The sequence below is a fragment of the Aptenodytes forsteri genome, unplaced genomic scaffold (genome assembly GCF_000699145.1).
Source record: "Aptenodytes forsteri isolate BGI_AS27 unplaced genomic scaffold, ASM69914v1 Scaffold15, whole genome shotgun sequence".
Classification (NCBI taxonomy): Eukaryota; Metazoa; Chordata; class Aves; order Sphenisciformes; family Spheniscidae; genus Aptenodytes; species Aptenodytes forsteri.
Genome location: NW_008795129.1, coordinates 1,018,335 through 1,037,149, shown reverse-complemented (window position 1 = coordinate 1,037,149; position 18,815 = coordinate 1,018,335). Strand labels below are relative to the sequence as shown.

Sequence of the window (18,815 nt, the reverse complement as noted above, 5' to 3'; positions counted from 1 at the left end):
ATTAGAAAGTAGCGGTTAAGCACCACAGACTCTTTCCTGTGTGTCTTACTTAATAGATTTATTTGTCCAGGTTGAAAATAACTCTGTTTTTCTCTAGAATGTTAACGTTATAGATCACATATCCCAGAACTTCTGGCTGTGGTAAGTGGCTGTCAATCAAATACTTAAAAAAAATAAAAATAATTGAGCCTCAGTGATCTTGGATAAAGAAATGTGCAGTGTAAGGCAGGCCTGGCTGAATTCTCCCAGAGAACAAATACCACAGATAAAGCCATTTTTGTTTATTTGCTTTTAACTTGCACATTTAGCAACACCATTCTGAGCTCTATTAATAACCTGCGGTGTGCAGTGACGAGTCTGATTCCAGCATTCAGTATGCTGTGGGTATGCCAAGTGAATAAAATGCTAGTTTTAATCTGCTGTTACAAAAGTTACTCTATTTGCATTTTAAATAGGTTACACTACAGCACCCCCTTCTGCTGACTAAGTAGTGTGACAAGAGGCTTTAGCTGCAATTCGGTTTTATTCCCACATGACAGAATGAAGATGCCTTCAAAGCGTTTTAACCTTCCCATTTCTTAATTCCTGTGCCTATTAAGCAAGGAGATCAGTGCAACTCAACAGTAGTCATTAAACTACTGTTATCTTACAATTTTTAGGATCTAGCTTTCATTTTTGCAGCATTGTCCATACTTCTGAAAAAATTAAGCAAGCAGGGCGCAGCAGAATGAATAGCAAAGCAAAGTAAACCCTCTAACATTGTAAACAATTACGCTTGGTCACTGAAACATATACGCAGTTCTGCATTCCTCTGATTGTCGTTGAATGTGCTCGCAAGTGATGACACTATGTTACTGATTTAATTTATGGAACAGTCTCAGAGGTTCCTATCCAAAAAAAGCAATTTACCTTGCTGATTCTGCCTTCGCTTTTGAAGACTCTATGGGCATCAGATTGGCAAAAACAAGTGTAAAAGTTCTGAATTGTCTACATTTCAAAATATAGGTCTATGAAAAGTAACAAGTAACGGTATTGTATGTAATGTGTATTGGAGTTCTGCATCCATGTTTATATGTAGCTTGTATACTGTTGCCACACCATAGCATAGCATAAATCTCCGTAATTGCTCCAGTAGTGCTGTGTTTTGTAGTTGTGATATAATTGGTTGAAAAATACTGCAGGGGATGACTGAAGGGAACTTGGAATCTAATACATTATCAATGTACTTCCCTTCACGTAAGTGACTTACCTCTGCTTTTGCACCTGCCGTGGAAGTTGCAATATCTAAAAGCTCACTACTGTTCTTTCACTCCTTCAGGCTGTTGGGCGATGAGTGAAATGCGATAAATGGCATGTTTGGGCATTGCTGAGGGGGGAACTTAGAAAAAGGTTAGCATCTGCTGGCACCTAGAAGTTCATTTGTGGTTCACTTTACAAGACACCTCGAAGAATAGTTGTCTATGACAACTCAAAATTCTCTAGCAAGAGTTGCAGAGTTTTCTGGTTTGGGGTATGACAGGCTTATTTACGGGTTTTTTTTGTGCACTTTATTTTACTAGAGTGTAAGCCCATCGAATCCTGCATACTGTAGATGAAAGGAAGGTAGCGTGTGTGTTCCCAGAAGGTGAAGAAGGTAAAGATGCCGGTAAAGAAATGCAAGATAAAATGTATACTTCTTGCTTGGACTTACTTTCCCTAACTCAGACCAGGAGTTGAGACCAGCAGACTTTCCTTTATTGTATTATACTTTCGAGGGTCTTTAGTCGATTTCCTGATTTTCATTAATACCAGTCTAAGAGAAGAAAAAGCGCTAAAAAAATCTATTTTAGGGATGAGCATGATTTAGCCACTTTAAATTTGTTTTGTAGTGTGATTGTAAATAGATTTATTCTTATTTTAAAACCTAGCAGTAAGTTTTACAGTGAATAGATTGCTTGTTGGCTTATATTGATGGGTATTCCTTTCATTCACTGTTGCGTTGCTAGAATGTTTCAGTGCTCCTTTAGGGACAGATCCTGTTACCTGCCATAATGAAAGCTACTGAGCCACTTGAGCAGCAAGGTTTAACTCATCACAAATGAAAATGTTAGAATCTGGTATACGATTAGGGAGAGGTGGTAATAGTGAAGTTACTTTCCTTCGACTCATTAAACTGAACTGAGTGAGCAGCAGAACCTCTTGCATCCCTCTGCTTTTACACGTAGGTAGCTGAGATACAATTTTTAAAAAGATGCAAGGCAAACACCGTGCAATAAGAAGTCACTTTTTTTTTCTACTGAGCTTGAAAAAATAGTGTTAAGAAGATGCGAAAATTCTTGGCGTTGAGTGATGTGAGTTGAAAAAGAATGGTCTCGGAAGTCAAAAAACCTAACGGGTGTTTTTGTATGCTATATGTTACAGTAGAACAAATCAATTCAGGCTCCTTAGATGCAGTCATTGCCTTGTGATTATATTTGTGTAAAGTCTTTGGAGCCTTTGATCAAAGAAAGGCATTTGTGACTAGGTCTAATCCAAGCTCTTTAAGGTGTTTAACTTGCGCGGGGGGGAAGAGGTTGATAACAGCTGGGATTTAAATTTAGTTTTGCTGAACTTTTGTTTTGAAAGGATTTCTATTATACACTGCTTCCTTTTCCATACAGAAGATGGATCATTGAGTAAACCTAAAAGGGAAAGAGGATATGGGAGGAAATGGGTGGGGACTTTGAATTAATCTTCTGAAGAAAAATGTTTGATCAGCGGGTAGGAGAGGATGAAAACCTCTGATGTGGACAGCAGGCAACTTTCTGACTAGTGTGTGATTGACAACTTTGATGCTCCAGTGGGGAGCGAGTGTCCAGCCGTGCTCAGGCATCCTCTGTCTGTGGGTGGTAGTGTTAATAATGTGGCAACTGGAAAGATTAATTGTGGACAAGCAGCAGGATTACGAGGAGGGCTTCACAGGTCTAAAAGGAACAGTGGTAGGAAGGCCTCTGATCTGTCAGCCCAAAAGGAAATTAGTTAGGGCAGGCTGGAGCAGGCTTAAAAAAAAAGGGGGCGGGGGGAGGGGGGGAAGGTGGAGTAACGGGAGAAGGGAAGCATTTAGGATATTAAAGCAATATGAAGAGGATATTGAAAAAGGTCATAAGGGGATGGGGCCGATGTTCTTGAAAGACCTTAATACACTACATCCTCTTACAGTACATGCAGGGTTCAGCTTGTTTTGCAGGGAACTGCAGAGTGACTTTTGTAGTGGTTACACTAGCTGGCGCGTTAGGTAAAACCTGTTACTTGTTTTCAAAATGAACCCGAGTATAAACTCAAATGAAGAATTTTCACGGACCTCTAAAGGCAAAATATATAGGAGAGAGTTTACTTAAGCTGTTCCTGCAAGTTGCTGGTTGCTGTGTGTTTTACTTCCCGCCCTTTTTGGTAGAAGTAGGGATTTTGCCAATAAATTCTGTGTTACCATTAAAGAGGCCATTCATCATGCTTACTAATGTTATTAATCAAGATACACCACAGTACTCTTAAAATGAGATCATTTTGATAAATCATGTATGACATGAAAAGACTTTATTCCTTTTAAGTGCAATTTAGACTGTAATTTTTTTCCTCATTTATGATTCATGGGAGAAACATGGATAAAATTCCCTTGCACATTTACACCTTATCTTCAGTAATAATTCAAAACTGCTCTTAGATGAAAATTCAAGGTCTGATTCACCAAAGCTGAATGCCAGCTCATTATTTTCTGGCATTCAGTAGTCCAAAAATAATGTCCATACATTAGGTGCTTTTCACAATAGTTGAATTTGGCTGCACACCAGATGTATCGATTACACTCAATTAAGCCTAAATGCGTAAGAATTATCTGATGTTCATTTACATTTTTGATCCAGTTGCACCCTGCTTTCAACCTTGCAATTTAACGTTAAGTGAAAACCAAAAGGTAAAGTAAATTCAAGTGAGAAGTGATAATCTCTCTTATAGGAGAATAAGGGAAATATATTCTGAAATGCTTTGAATCTTCTTAAGCTCCACTACTTCTGTTAAATAAGCAAAATTCTCTTGCCTTTTTTTGTTAAAGGTCATTGGAATTGGAAGGCCAACCAAAATATAACATCACTGTTCTCCTTGTCGTCCCAGTACTACAATAATTTGGCCTACTCTATTAATAGCATCACATACGAAAAGAGCCTGCTAAAATGTCCGGAATGAATATTTGCTGAGTTCAAAGTCACACTCTTGATTATAGCTGAAACACTTGTGTTATTTATTGAATTTAAAAATGTCAGAAATGAGTTGCAGCATTTTTTGCTAACATAGGTATAAATATTAGATAATTTTTTGTTTATTCTTGTGTTTAGAAATATAAAAAGGAAATGTCTAGTAGAGAGATTTAATTTGGAAAGCAGAGTCATTTAAATTTTACTGTTTCTCAAACCATGATTCAGAGGATTGGCTTATCTGAATTACAGTCCCCCCTTTACTTCCTTCAGCAGCTGAAAGTATTTGAAGGAACGTGTGTGGTTGCCAAAAACAGCAGACCATTTGTATTTTTGAACCATTGGTCTCTACAAATTTGTTTCGATGCAGCAGATGTACAGTATACGCTGATACTACACAGGATGTTCCCTTACTAGTACCATCCAAATATTGGGGGGTTTATTCCTTGAAAAGTGGGATTCGGGGATTAAACAGATGAAACTTTTCTTTAGTCTAATTAGATTCCCAGACTCCTGAGAGCCAGTTGCCAGTGTGTGGCTGACTTCATTTTCTTCTAAATGTTACAAAGTGTTATTCTTTTTTTTTTTCCCTTCAAGCTTTACTTTGTGTTTGCATACTAGAAAAACATTTTTCACTTCCACATCATACTAAAAGTTATGCACCACAAACTTAGAAGGTCAGACTCCTGATGATTTTTTGAAAAATTATTACTATGAGTATTAGATTAGTAGGCAAAAGAAGCATCGTGCCAAAAAAATCCCTTATCCTACCAATACCTGCCCTTAAGTTCCTTTCTTGTGTCACAAATTCTCTTTATTATTAATAAGAAAAAAAAAAACTTGGGGAAAAGATTCCCTATATTACCCTAGGAAATTCTTTCTAATGAGATACTTTTATAAAAATAAATTAAAACGGCATATTAGTTCAGAGTCATCAGATTGTGTTTGTCTTCTTTATTCGGACTGGTTAAATTACTATTTTTAATTTTTTTTAAAATGGCTGCTGATGAAAGGAAGTCATTCAGATCTTTGTGACATTCAGCAAAACGTGAGAAACACAGTTAGTTTAAGGCATGAGATTGAGACAAAAGTGGGCGATAACCTTTTCCTTCCTTCCCACCTTCCATCCAATGCTCATCTGCTATGTTCTTCTGTTTTTCAGTACCGTGGTCAAACGCCTAAAATCAGATTTTGAAATAAATCACTGTTTCTATGCCGGGTTAGGAGGTCGTCTCAGTAAGCCTATAGAGATCAGGCAAGTTGTGATAGCACCACGCATTTGTTTCCCCCTCTCCCCCTTAATTAAAGTGACACTAATTTATGCTGGAGGTTTAGTAAAGGCAACTGCAAACTCGTAGTTAACTATGCTTGGCTGTGGAGCAGGGGAACTGGGAAATTCCATTTCATCAAGGAAAGCCGTCTCTCGGACGTAAGCGTGCCATGCCACCTGTTGGTTTTCCAGAACATAACAGTGTATTGGGATCGGTCGCCAACTCGGGCTGGCCCATTTGAGACCTCTCGGCTAGTTCACGGTTAGGGAGAAGAAAGCAAGACCTTTTGTAGCCTGCCGTGTATAGTGGTCCCGTCAGGTCCTGCTTTTGCATATTTTAAAGTCTCTTTCTTTATCCCTTCTTTCACACTTTAGCCCTTTCTTTCACCGGCTGTATGGTTCCTGAGTTCATAGAAAAGCAAAAACATTGTAAATAAAGTTGTTCTTCCCTAACCATTCCCTAGGATGGAATGGTTAAAGACTTGGTGTATTGTTGCTTCCTGTAACGTTTTCTGCTATCGCGAGGCTCTCAAAGACCTCACAGTGAAATCGAAGCCCCATTGTGCTTGGTGCTCTGCAAACTCATGGGAAGAAACAGTCCCTCTAAAGTAGTGTTTTGATACTCTCTGCAAGCATGTCATAAATGCAATCCAAAATGGATTGCAAATTTTGGAACTCACCAGTTCCCTGAAAGAAATGAGTCACACTCTGAAATGCTGGAGATTTGAGATATTCCCATACTAGATGAGAAACATGTTGCAAAGGAGAAAGTCCAAACTTAAAATCTTTCTAAGGTAACAGACATAAGAGAATCCTTAGTCTATGTCTTGAGCTCCATAGTAAATAATATTTTCTTAATTATTTTGGTTTTCGCTACCACATCTCATTCTGCACTCTACCATCTCTCTTTTGGATGATGTCGTGTTCAAACTAAGATTCCTCTCTGTGACGTCCTCTGAAAATATTTTGGAATTAAACGTATTTAGCTAAGGACATCTTCCTTTGTATGTATGTGTGTACTGAAACAATTTTACTTACCACATTTGCAATGGATTGCAAATCCATTTACATCTTTTCCTGTTATTAGGCAGACTATGTTCCTCATCACACATTTATACATGCTTTATATATAGATTTAATCTGTAAACAATTAATTTCTAGTTAGTTATGTCTAAAATTTTTTGGGAAAAAATCTTAAGGAGGAGTTCTGTGGAAAGTTTCTGTACGTTTTATCACAAATGTGAACAAATCATGATGGTCCAATATACTCATGGGTTAAGACATGTGAGTCGCTGCCGTCAGTGTTACGAAGGGGTTGAATCGACACAATGCTGACGTATTGGTACACAGATATTTAGGCAAGTTTTCCAAAGAGATATGAATTATTGAAGACTGTTGCCATTGTGTCTCTTGGGGAAGATATATGGGCCCAAGAGATCCAAAATGAGTCCTTAGCCTAAGTAGATGTTTATGCAGACATTTCTTAAAATTGTAATAAGCCATGTATCTGTTAAAGTATGATTAATTTTAACCATTAAGTGCATTTGAGACAGAATAAGCTTATCAGGAAAATATTACTGTTTGTTTACATAAAAGGAAAAGTTTTTCAAAAGCAAGTATGAGTTGATCCTTTAAGTTGGAACTATACCACAGATTGTCCCACTAATCGTATACCTTTCTGGAGAAATGTTTTTGTTAGTTTAAAAAATGGATAAAGCGGTGATTTCCTTCATTCTTAATTGTAGTTTCCCTGTGGATGTATTAAAAATCTTTTGAAATAAATTATACTTTCTTACTAAATCCAAGTTTTGCATCTGATAATGTGATACGTACCATTGGGCTGATCACTGCAATGTCACAATATTGTTTTCCATTTTTATTTGACTGTAAATCACCAAATGAGAGGCAACGAGCTTTCAAATTGCTAAGGTCATTTCTCTGTGACCTTACTAGATGACTTTGACAAGTGTTAAAACTGTGATGAATGGAAATAAACAACAGTATCACAGAACACAAGATTTCTTGATAATTGTGGGTCAGACTTAGAGAATGAGTATCACGCTGTCCCCAAGAAATTTGCCTCTTCACCAGTTCCCTGAAAGAAATGAGTCACACTCTGAAATGCTGGAGATTTGAGATATTCCCATACTAGATGAGAAACATGTTGCAAAGGAGAAAGTCCAAACTTAAAATCTTTCTAAGATAACAGACACAAGAGAATCCTTAGTCTATGTCTTGAGCTCCATAGTAAATAATATTTTCTTAATTATTTTGGTTTTCGCTACCACATCTCATTCTGCACTCTACCATCTCTCTTTTGGATGATGTCGTGTTCAAACTAAGATTCCTCTCTGTGACGTCCTCTGAAAATATTTTGGAATTAAACGTATTTAGCTAAGGACATCTTCCTTTGTATGTATGTGTGTATTGAAACAATTTTACTTACCACATCTTTCCATAAGTGCATTGTATATCTATTGAACCCTTGTCAGGAACATGCCAACATGCTGCTGTTCTTCCCTTATGGTAAAATTTGTCAGGTATAAAGCATTAATGGCTGCTACAGTTACTGATATGTATAGGTGTGTAAAGAATTTGTGGCATGCCTTAGAGATAAGGGTAAATATTAGTAGAGAAATACTAGGATACAAATACAAGCTATGTGACAAATAGAAGAATATTAACTGTCAACGGGTATTAATGCTATTCCATTATAGCCAATATAGCCTAATATCAAGCCACGTCTTACTCATCAACAGAAAGTAAAATTTTGTAAACAATAACCATTGCTTTAATTAAAATGACTCAAAGTTTAGGTTTTGGGGTTTTTTTTTGGTTGGGTTTTTTTTGTTTGGTTGGTGGTGGTTTGTTTTTTTTCCTGCTGCAGCTTCTACACTATCTGTAATTTTGATGAACATGGTTTGAAAATCTGGTACTCTTTTACAATCTGTCTATTTAGTATCAAGTACAACAATTCTTAGCTCGGACAAAACTTACAGGGTAATATGAAGAGAGAGACACCTCAATTTAGCAAATGTTTGGTTATGTGCATAACTTAGGCTGTGAGTAGTCTAACTTTATTGGTCTTGTAACTTTTATACCTCGTACTATGATAGACTGCAAATTTTGGATTGCTGTAACGCTTGCAAGAATACAAGTTTCTCCTGTAATAATACTGTTAGAATTTCTTTAGTGAGCTATTTGGTGACCTGTTCCTATACAACTGAAGCTACCGCCCATTTTAACCAGCTTTCCTCAAAGCTATTTGTATTTGTAGTTACTTTCCACTGCAACAAGAACTTCTGATGCATATGTCACCAATACTTGAAGACATAACTGTCACATGTCAGTGCTGTCACTGTCAAAATATTCCTGTGAATATTAAGAGTAATATGATCTATACAAATCTCTTTGGAAAATAGCTTAGGGCCAAACGTCGGTATGTGGTAGGGAAAACAAATAGCTGTCTTTCTGTTGGTGCGCAGGCTTACTCGGAAACGTGATTCAGGACTCCAGCCAGTGTTTGTGCAAAACAATCCTAACCCTGGATGATATTCCATAAAATTAAAGTTGCTCTAACTGAATGCTTAGCTCAAAGGTAATGAAAACTGTTCTATATTTGACAGGGAATTATATACTGTACATAAAATAACAGCAAAACAGCAATAAACAAACCCTCCTGTTCTTGCTTCTCCTAAAATTGGAAATAAAGCTAAATTGCCCCTTCACTCCAATATCCTTTTTAGAAGCTCTTGAGTTTTGCTCACTCAGTGGTATATTGCTGAAAAGGCAAAGTCTCTTCCAGTAATTTTAGGAAAAGCTATCATCAAGCTGTCAACAGTCTAAATTGAGATTAAAAGTACCAAAGAGAAACCTTCACTATTATCAGAGTCCCAAATAAGTACACTTGAATAGGCAGATAACATCTAGAGTGTACAGTATGAGACCACTTATTCCTCCAGCTTTTGGAGTGATTTACAGGGATGAAGTCTTATGTTAAATAGTTAGTGACATTTTTCTTCTTGTCTTACCCAGAACAACTAGGCCCAAAGAAAAGAGATAGTGGTGAACAGATGCCTGTTCTTGGAATTCATTTCAGATGTTAATTGCTGGGTGTTAGGGGCACCTATCTCATCCTCTGAGGTGTTATGTGCCCTCAGCTCACATTGGTCATCAGAGGGAAGATTTCCAATACTTCATAGTCCAGGGTAGATTGAGCTGCGTGTTTACAGTTCGCTAAAATCAAAGGATTATTCATTCCAGCTGAAGGTGAGAGTTGCCTCCATAACATGACCTCTCTGAAAAGGAGGTGAGAAAGCGGAGGCAGGATTTTCTAGATTTTTATTCGTATCCAATAAGGAGCACCCTTGCTGGTTAGGCAAACCTGTCTCTATTAAGATGTTTGTTTTGATGCATGATGGATCTTCAAGTTATGACCTGATTTTTGCTAGGGACAAAAACGGGACTGTAGCTATGGTCTGACATAGAAATTGTCAGCTAGTCTCCAAAAGCAAAGGCTTAGTATACTTATCTACTCAGTCATTTACCTCTTAACATTTTAATGTTCTATCATCTAGGAGTCCAACAGCTATGACAAAGAAGATTTCTAAGTTACAGCCCTTAACAAACTATTACCATGATTAATTTTCATTATTGTGGATTTCTGATTGTTGTTCTCAGGTTTAGTCTGGCAATTAAGATTTGAATTAGTATTTAAGCCTTTTCTTCTCCAAAACATTATAGCCCTATTTTACACTTTTCTCTTAACCAGACATTGTAAATCTGGTTTTGAATTCATTTCAATTAAAAAAAAAATAAATTTTGGGGATATGATTAATTACAAAACAAGAAGTAAGTTTGAGGTGGATTCCTTGGATTGACTTTTGCAGCTTATATGCCAATATATCATTAGGGAACAACCTGCATAGAAGGTAGCAATTATTTCCTCAAGACTCCCTTTAGTAAATTATCATGAGACTCAAGAAATAGTTTAGCTTTTGTATTTCTTCTCTTTATTTGCCTTATCTCTTTTATTAGAAATTATCATATAACTTTTAGTGAACACTGTCCTTTGTGTCTTCTATTAAGACCCATCATCTTTTTCTGTACGTTGCAATGGGTAGATTGTAAACCCTCCAGAGCAAACTCTATACCTGAAGCTGGACATGTCGCTACCATGATATCAATCCATCTAACTTAAGCTAAATTTTAAAAACTGTGATGACGATTCATATTCACCAACACGATCCTTTATTTTCATATCTCCTCCTAACAACACAACCTGCTGCTCTGTAACTAAAAAGCAAGGTGGTAAATGTGGCTTGTCTTGGCTTTATATTGTTCCTTCCTTAAAGATGAAACCTCCAACTGGATGAAGATTAGTTTATTGCAAACTATAGCTCCACGGTCTAATCGTTTTAAATCGGAATCATAGGATCTTGAAATTTTTATTATGGGAAAGGATTTGGGTTTCCTCTCTTCTCCCTTAACATTTTGCTTTTAAGGATTCTGAGCAAGTCTTTTTGGTACTTACTTCTTTATATGCATTAGACTTCCCGTGTGGGTTTTAAGTGTTTATTATTAACAATTCTATATACTTGTCCACTTTTTTGCATTATAGGCATTATAATTTTTAAGAGATCCCTTCATTTAGCTCACAGGACAGTGGAATGGAAGAATCAGTTTTTTGCTTAGTTCTGAAAAGTATGGTGTCTTATGCCAGCTTTCTATTTTCTGTCTCCTTTCTCACATATGGACTCGCTCATAACTTCCTTCAGGTAAATATTAATCTGTTTCACCAAGAGGAACATTTTTAACATTGCCCAGAGATTTCCTAATAAAGATGGTAGTATTTTGAAGCTGTGAGCTGTATGAAAATATTCTTTTGGTAATGATACCTAATATCATTGTGTAAACTCTTGTGAGTACAACTACCTTGAAGGATTGCCGGCAGCCTTAACAAAACCAAATTAATCCTCCATTGGCTGGCGACTCTGTGCACCTGTAACCACATCATAGAACTCACCTTGCAGGTGCAGCCTCTTTGCGTAGTCATTGACTTTCACTCAGAGTACTGATAATATTTGTTTTATCACACAGGCCTCCAGTGATGCTGCCTCCACCTCTCCAGAGATGTACTATACACCTCTGCCTTCGGGATCCAGAGACCTCACCAATCACAGAGGTATGAACTAAACTTTTCTCGGTATGAACTGCTGCAAGGTGGTAGGCTTTGCTGTAAGGCCTTCTCTGTATTAGTTGCTGCTGCATTGGCACTTTACAGAGAACACTGTGCCTTTCAAGCGCTAGATGAGAAAACCATACCTGTCAAGACTACAGATTTTAACTCGTATTAAATAGGATTTAAAGGTAGTCTACTGGGAAAGCAAATAAATCTATGGATAATAACATTCAGTGATATTTTTTTGTGTGTGAGAGAAAAAACGTAAAGAGGTTAGAGTACTTAAATATTGCTAAGTAGATGATTACATGCAGCATTGGTAATTTTGAGAGAATTTGTAAACTTTCTAATATTTGTAAAGAGAGAGCTTTTTGGCAGTTTAACAATTTAGGGCTATAATTTTGAAATGTTAACACATTTTCATTGCAATAAAAAGGGATTCTTCTCTGTTTTTCAACATTAAAGGCGGATCAGTGTTCCATTTCCTTTTCCACCAATCCTTAGAACTTAAAAAGCACCTTAGGCAAATTCTCAAATTCCTTCTGCATACCTATGGAGCAAAAAGTTCAGGGAACAGGTGAAAAACTGAAGCAGTCAGGAAGGGTGCATTCCAAGCTCTTTCACCTTTGTTGTAAAAAGGAGACATTTATAAAGCTTGCAGCACTTTTCAGCTTAAAACCAGAGCAACAATACTTTTACTTATTTCCCACATTACAGATTGATCATGATACACGTCGATCATGTAAACCGTTTGCATAGAGGCAGGTTTTGTGTAGGACACCAGAATCAAAGTCAGTCTTACATTTATGAATTGATGGTAGCTTAGTTTTAGCGTATGTTCAAATTACGCAGCACTGCAGAAGATTGAGGCAGCCTTAGTGGAATGCCTTACCTTTTACTTATTTCCCACATTACAGATTGATCATGATACACGTCGATCATGTAAACCGTTTGCATAGAGGCAGGTTTTGTGTAGGACACCAGAATCAAAGTCAGTCTTACATTTATGAATTGATGGTAGCTTAGTTTTAGCGTATGTTCAAATTACGCAGCACTGCAGAAGATCGAGGCAGCCTTAGTGGAATGCCTTATTACTTGAAACCTTCTGAAGGAGTCAGGCAGGCAATGCAACTGAACAAGGATCCGTGATTCAGGTGGGAAGGGGGATGAGGAAAGCAACTGATTAGACTTTAATTTGTTGCAGCCTATATCAATGCCGTTGTGCCAGGGCTAAAGATGGGTGTGAAGCTACATCCTGCTCTTGGTGTAAACTGATATGGTGTACTGGAAATTAGATGTCCTGAAAGTGCTGTAGTGCGTTGTGTTCTGACAATGAGCTCAGGTAGCAACTGATACTTTTTGAAGAGAAAGGACCAAACCAAAATCCTGGATTTGAACACATACCTGGTCTTCAGAGATTAAAAAAAACCCAACAAATTGAAATAACTGCAACCCCCCGCTCCTCCTATTCCCAAGATATGTGTTGTGGTTTGATTTTCAGGTAAGCGTATTTGCTTTGAGGTTGGATTTCTGGTGTTGGATTAAATGGTTAGGGTCTAGTTAAGACAATAAGGAGAATGTTGTAAATACCTAAGTTCTATAAAAATACATAAAAAGTGCCATTAAAAGCCAGGTATCCTCAGATCTGTTTATTTAGATGATAGTGAATTAGAAGTGTGGCATCATGGCTGATTTTGGAATCTGACTTGGCAAAAGAAATGCTAGTAGCATTAAGCATCAAAAGTTGTGTGCCTGCGGTATTGATTGACTTCTCTTGCAATAAAGCAATTGTGTGGCTCTAGTAGGCGTTGCGGGCATGTCTATATGGGTGTCCATTCAGAGCTGGAGCTTACCAGGTTCTAAGTACCACTGTCTTCGCTAGGGTTTGTGAATGCCTGCTCTCTTACTACGAAAGGGGAAAATTATATTCCCCAAATTATCAACTTTTTACCCTTAGCTGTTCACATAATTCTTTATTGCTTCTGTCTTTACTCTTCCCAGAAATATTCTGCTTTGCATGTTAAACATGTGCTGAAAATTTCCTTGATGATTAAGCACAGTTATAAATAAAGTGAATGCAGAAGAGAGTGTCATCCAAAAAAAGGGCAAAATTGGCCCTAAAAGAGACATTGTTAGCATGATCCAATAAGTTTATATATATATATAAAAAATATATTCACAAGGAAATAATTAAGAAGACTTTCCAAAATTCCAGGTGTTGTAAATAAAGCTTGGAACAACCTGCTGGCAGGGCCCATTAACTCAATCAACTTCTTTTATACAAAGAAAAATCCCTAAGTTCACAAGCCCATAAAAGATTAATTGGAGTCAATAGAAAAATCTCCAAGAAAAGAATGAAATACTTAAACATGCTATTTTAGGTTCTGAATATCTTTAATTTTTTTCTTCACTGAATGATTTCAGTGTTGTAAAAAAATCAGCAATCAGCTGTTCCATATGTAAATATTGGCAGGTTTTCATGGGAAAAAGAAGAATGCTGTAAGTTTGTGAGTGCTCTTATTTGTCCCTGGAGGAATTGTGTTTACGCAGTTTTCAATGCAAACTGGAAAGAAGAATGCTGTAAGTTTGTGAGTGCTCTTATTTGTCCCTGGAGGAACTTGTGTTTACCAGAATCTGAAACTCTGGCAAATGGTTTGGTACAGCTGTAAATTGATTTTGGGGGGATTGGGAGGGGGGAGCAGGAGCAAGCTGGATGTATTTGAATGGTACAGTTTTACTTGGACATTTCTCACTCTACTTAGCTATGAGTTTTGCAGGGAGAGCAAAAGCATGTAATTCTGCATGCATCGCACCATGCATCTTAGAGCTTTCATGTTCATGCATACAGTATATTATTTCCAGACAGGATCTGGTCTTTTTGGGTTGACTCCATATTTTGTATAGACAATACTCAGGAATTATAAAGGTACAGTTTTACTTGGACATTTCTCACTCTACTTAGCTATGAGTTTTGCAGGGAGAGCAAAAGCATGTAATTCTGCATGCATCGCATCATGCATCTTAGAGCTTTCATGTTCATGCATACAGTATATTATTTCCAGACAGGATCTGGTCTTTTTGGGTTGACTCCATATTTTGTATAGACAATATTCAGGAATTATAAAGGTCTCTCTCTCACTTTCAGAGCCCACAGAAACAGCATATGACAGTGCGGCATCAGCATGATGATATGGAATAATCACTGTAAATATTATATCAAGTGTTATGATGCTTGAGTATATGAGTACATGAAGAGAGCAATAAATATTGGATACACATTTTTAAGCTTTAGAAAATTTCTCCCCATCTTGGGAAAGTTGTCTTCCCTTAAATCACTTTGTTGCTTAGACCCGCTTTTCTGAGTTGAACCTTTACTCGGTCCCACTGTTCACATTTTTTAGCAGAAAATACATTGGCCTTCTATGCAGGTTTTGGGCACCCGGCAGCAATATGACTTGATTCTTTATGAGATCTAATTGCTGTCCCATTAGGCAAGCCTTGCAAAGTGGTAATTTTATAGCTAGCTTTTTTTTTGTTTTGGTTCCAAAGCAATGATCTCAAACTCCTAAGGGTCTTTCCTTGGTCTTTGTTAAACTAGCATTTTGTATTTCATTTTATATGGTTTTAGACACCAGTGATTTACTTGTGTGAAATTTGTACAATTCTCTTACCCAGATAAAACAAGTCAGTTTAAAGACACGTCTTCCTGTCATACAACGTGCTTCACTTATTTTTAAATTCCATTGCTTGTATGGTTCTAGTTTTCAAATTTTCTGATGAAACAAAATAAAATGGGGCCCCACCTTTCTTTCTGCTTGTCCAGAACTATCTACCTTTAAGAAAAAAAAAAAAGTTACTTACTGTGTTTTTTTAACTAGAAATGGCCATGCTCCCAATGCACAAAAGTAATGGAATGTAGTGCAGTTTAGTAGAAACTTGCTCCAAAAATTGTGTTTATGTCTTTTTTTTTTAGTGGTTTGTATGTATGGCCCAGGTACCCTTCTGTTCCTTATCGACAATTTATTAACTTGGGTATATATAAAATCTTAAAATAGAGCTTTCAATTCTTAACATAGTTGAAATTGATGGAAAAAGAAATTTTAAAATTGTAATAATGTAATTTTAAGGATAATTTGCTTGATGCGTGGAAAAAGGCTCCCCACCCTCCACCCCCCTCAGGTTGTATATTCCTTTTTCATAATGGCATCTTTGCTAAGGAAGTTCCTTTGTTATGTGTAAGCATTCAAACTCAAATTGCCTTCTAAAAAGAACAGTGCTTTCCAGTTGGTGGGGAAAATAGTAATTTATCATTCTATCTCTTGAGAAGCAATATTACTAAATCATGACTATCATGAAAATCTGCTTTTCCCATTAAAAAAAAAGTGCTGGATGCCCTTTGTATAAACAGATATTTTATAACATTGTCTATTACCTGATTTACTTGAAAACCTATTCATTTGCCAAAGCCATTTGGTTTCCAGTAACATTTTACAAATGACTCCTTTTCTTGCGCTCTTGTTTCTGGGAACAACCAGTGGTAAGTCTGCCCCATAGCTTGCTGGTAAAAGGAAGAAGCAGCAGTTTCCATTAAAAACTAAGCCTGTATTTATGTAAGTAGTTTTTAGAGCCTTAGCTTGGATTTATGCCAAGGTTTAATAGTTCCAATCTATTCTGGCTTGTAAGAACTTCCTGAACAAATCCACTGTCCTGTTTTGGTGTCTATTCCGTTAATTATCCAAGTGTGCTGGTATGCGCAGACATTATGTTTTCCCATTTTATATTTCAGTGATGAGTCCCCAAATGAAAAACTGTTATTTATTCTACCAAAATGTTTGAGTCAACTGACAGACACATTTTCTTGTTTTCTGAAACAGTCTAATCTGAGTTTGAAAGTCATAAACTGCATTCAGAAGCAATGCCCAGAAAGCCAGAGACAGAATATTTTTAAGCTTCCTATTAACCCTCTGAAGGTAATTTTATAAAGCATTTTTGAACAAAGGGAAAGAGACGTTCCTTCTGCTCTCAGATTCTCTTTTTGTCTAACAGGAGTGTGCTGAAGATTTCTTTTGGAATGAAGATCTTTCCAAACTTTCGCAAGCAAAAGCATGTAGGCATATAATCTGTTAGAGAGACACCTGCACTTGGTCTGGTTTTTTTGGTCTGTTTTTTTTTTTTCTTCTGTGATCATTATGCTGTGCTGTTGTACTCAGAGTGTTTGGCATATTAAATTTTCAGTAATGACTGGTATGACTATACAGAATGCATTCTGACTGCTTTTTAGGGTGTACCATGCATGAAAGCCAGCTGCTAGCTTTGTAGGAGTTGAGATATGCACTAGGTCAAGACAGAAGTGTACTTTAGATTGCACAACAAGCATTGGGCCATCCAGTTGTGCTGGAATTTACAATCCAATAGATGTCAAAGGAGACCTACTACTTTCAAAATTTGGTGTTGAAGGAAAAAGGTAGAATTTTTGGAGAGCCAGAGGGAGTAATATAATTGATGTGATGCGTGAAAGGCCCACACTGTCCTCCGGGGATTTACCTGTTCTACTTCAATTTGCTCAGCCTGCTCATACTTCAGAAATAAATATTCTCAGGTTCATCTGGAACTAATAATGTCTATCGATCCTTCAAGGATTGGGTCTAGACTTTTCAGATAATACTTTAAACTCTCTGAAGTAAAATTACAAAATTGACAAACACTTCTTAATAATAAATGGTAATACACAAAGTTCTTATTTTTGAAGGCTTTCAACTCAATGCACGTGCACTCTGAAAAGCCATGCTGTCTTTAAATCACAGACATAAAAAGAAAAGGAAATCGGTTTGCATAAAAACTTACTTCCAGAAAGATAATTATCCTGTTTATATTATCACTGCAGTCTTCTCTGCTGTTGTTATTGACACAGTTGTTAGGTACTCATTGTGTTTTCAAGCCAGAGGCTTATTTAGAGTTTGAAATTGATTGCTGGGAAAGTCACAAAGCAATTTATGTAGCAACTTATCATAATTAGTTAGTTTTCTTAATATGAACTGCGCTTTATGCTTATCAATTGATTTTTCTGTATATCTGCATAAAGCAGCTCATTGTGTGCTGTCCAAAAAGAGAAGAATAATAGTAAGAAACCTGTGGGTAGTACTTTATCATTCAGTTAATCTGAGGAGTCCTAAACAATTTTTTAACAAAAGGTGTCTATATATGTGTGTAAGAAGTATTTGCTTTAACTTGTCTCATAACTAAGTATAGGATGAATAAGAGAACTGCAAGCAGATGCAATATATGGAAGTTCTGTGTCAGGCAGAGATGCTGTGAATAGTGAGAAATTTTCTTTCTTTGTTTACGTGAGGTGTCCTTTGAAAATACCATGGTTTTTAAGCTGCACGATGTTATGGTGAATGACAGACTGCATACCTCTTAGGCCAGGATCTTCTGACCATGAGATGAATAACCTTAAAACAAACAAACAAAAGAAGTGCACGGTAGCATGGAACAGACAAGATCATATTTTCCAGGGGCAGGAACACTCAAAAATAAGCTGTGACATTTCCTATTAATGCCAGGAAATATGTCCCAACAGTGAGTTGTGCTGTGCTCGTGACTTAGCCCCAAGGGGAGTGGGTAGAAATCCTCCTCTTTTGGCACTGTGGGAGAAGACTAAAATAAGGAATCTGTGGAATCTGTTATGGAGAAAAAAAAAAAAAAAAAAAAAAAAAAAAAAAAAAAAAAAAAAAAAAAAAAAAAAAAAAAAAAAAAAAAAAAAAAAAAAAAAAAAAATCTCATTTGGCTTGCCTGTGTGAAATGAGAAATTGGGTTCTAGGGCCTTGCTTAGCTTTTCAGTTTGGGAAATGAACATTAATGGAAGTACGAGAGACATAGAAGAAGGATGGAAAGCAAGGTGATGGTAAAGATGAGTGCCAATGTGAGGGAAGACTTGGTTAAGAAAAGATTATGTTTTCCTGTCTTAGCTAGTTTCTCTTAGTTAAAGGGATTTGAAAGAGAAAATCTGTCAGAGGTGGATTGGAGTCCTTGCAGTCTGGAGGTGTGAGAAGGTAATGTCAGATGTTTAAAGAACGGTTGTGAGCTGTTTCTGGTGCAGTTGAGAGAAGAGCAGGCCAGGCCTTTCTCATAGCCACTGCTGGATGGCCCCTGCTTGTGC

At 36.9% G+C, this 18,815-nt stretch overlaps 1 protein-coding gene across 1 annotated transcript in view; it reads left to right on the top strand.

The window, feature by feature from the left end:
* Positions 1-18,815, top strand: part of CUNH10orf11 (chromosome unknown C10orf11 homolog) — a 341,942-nt gene that overhangs the window by 219,422 nt on the left and 103,705 nt on the right. The window contains exon 5 of the mRNA XM_009277631.2: positions 11,575-11,659. Within this exon, the coding sequence (XP_009275906.1) occupies positions 11,575-11,659 (85 nt within the window). The remainder of the gene's footprint in view (positions 1-11,574; positions 11,660-18,815) is intronic.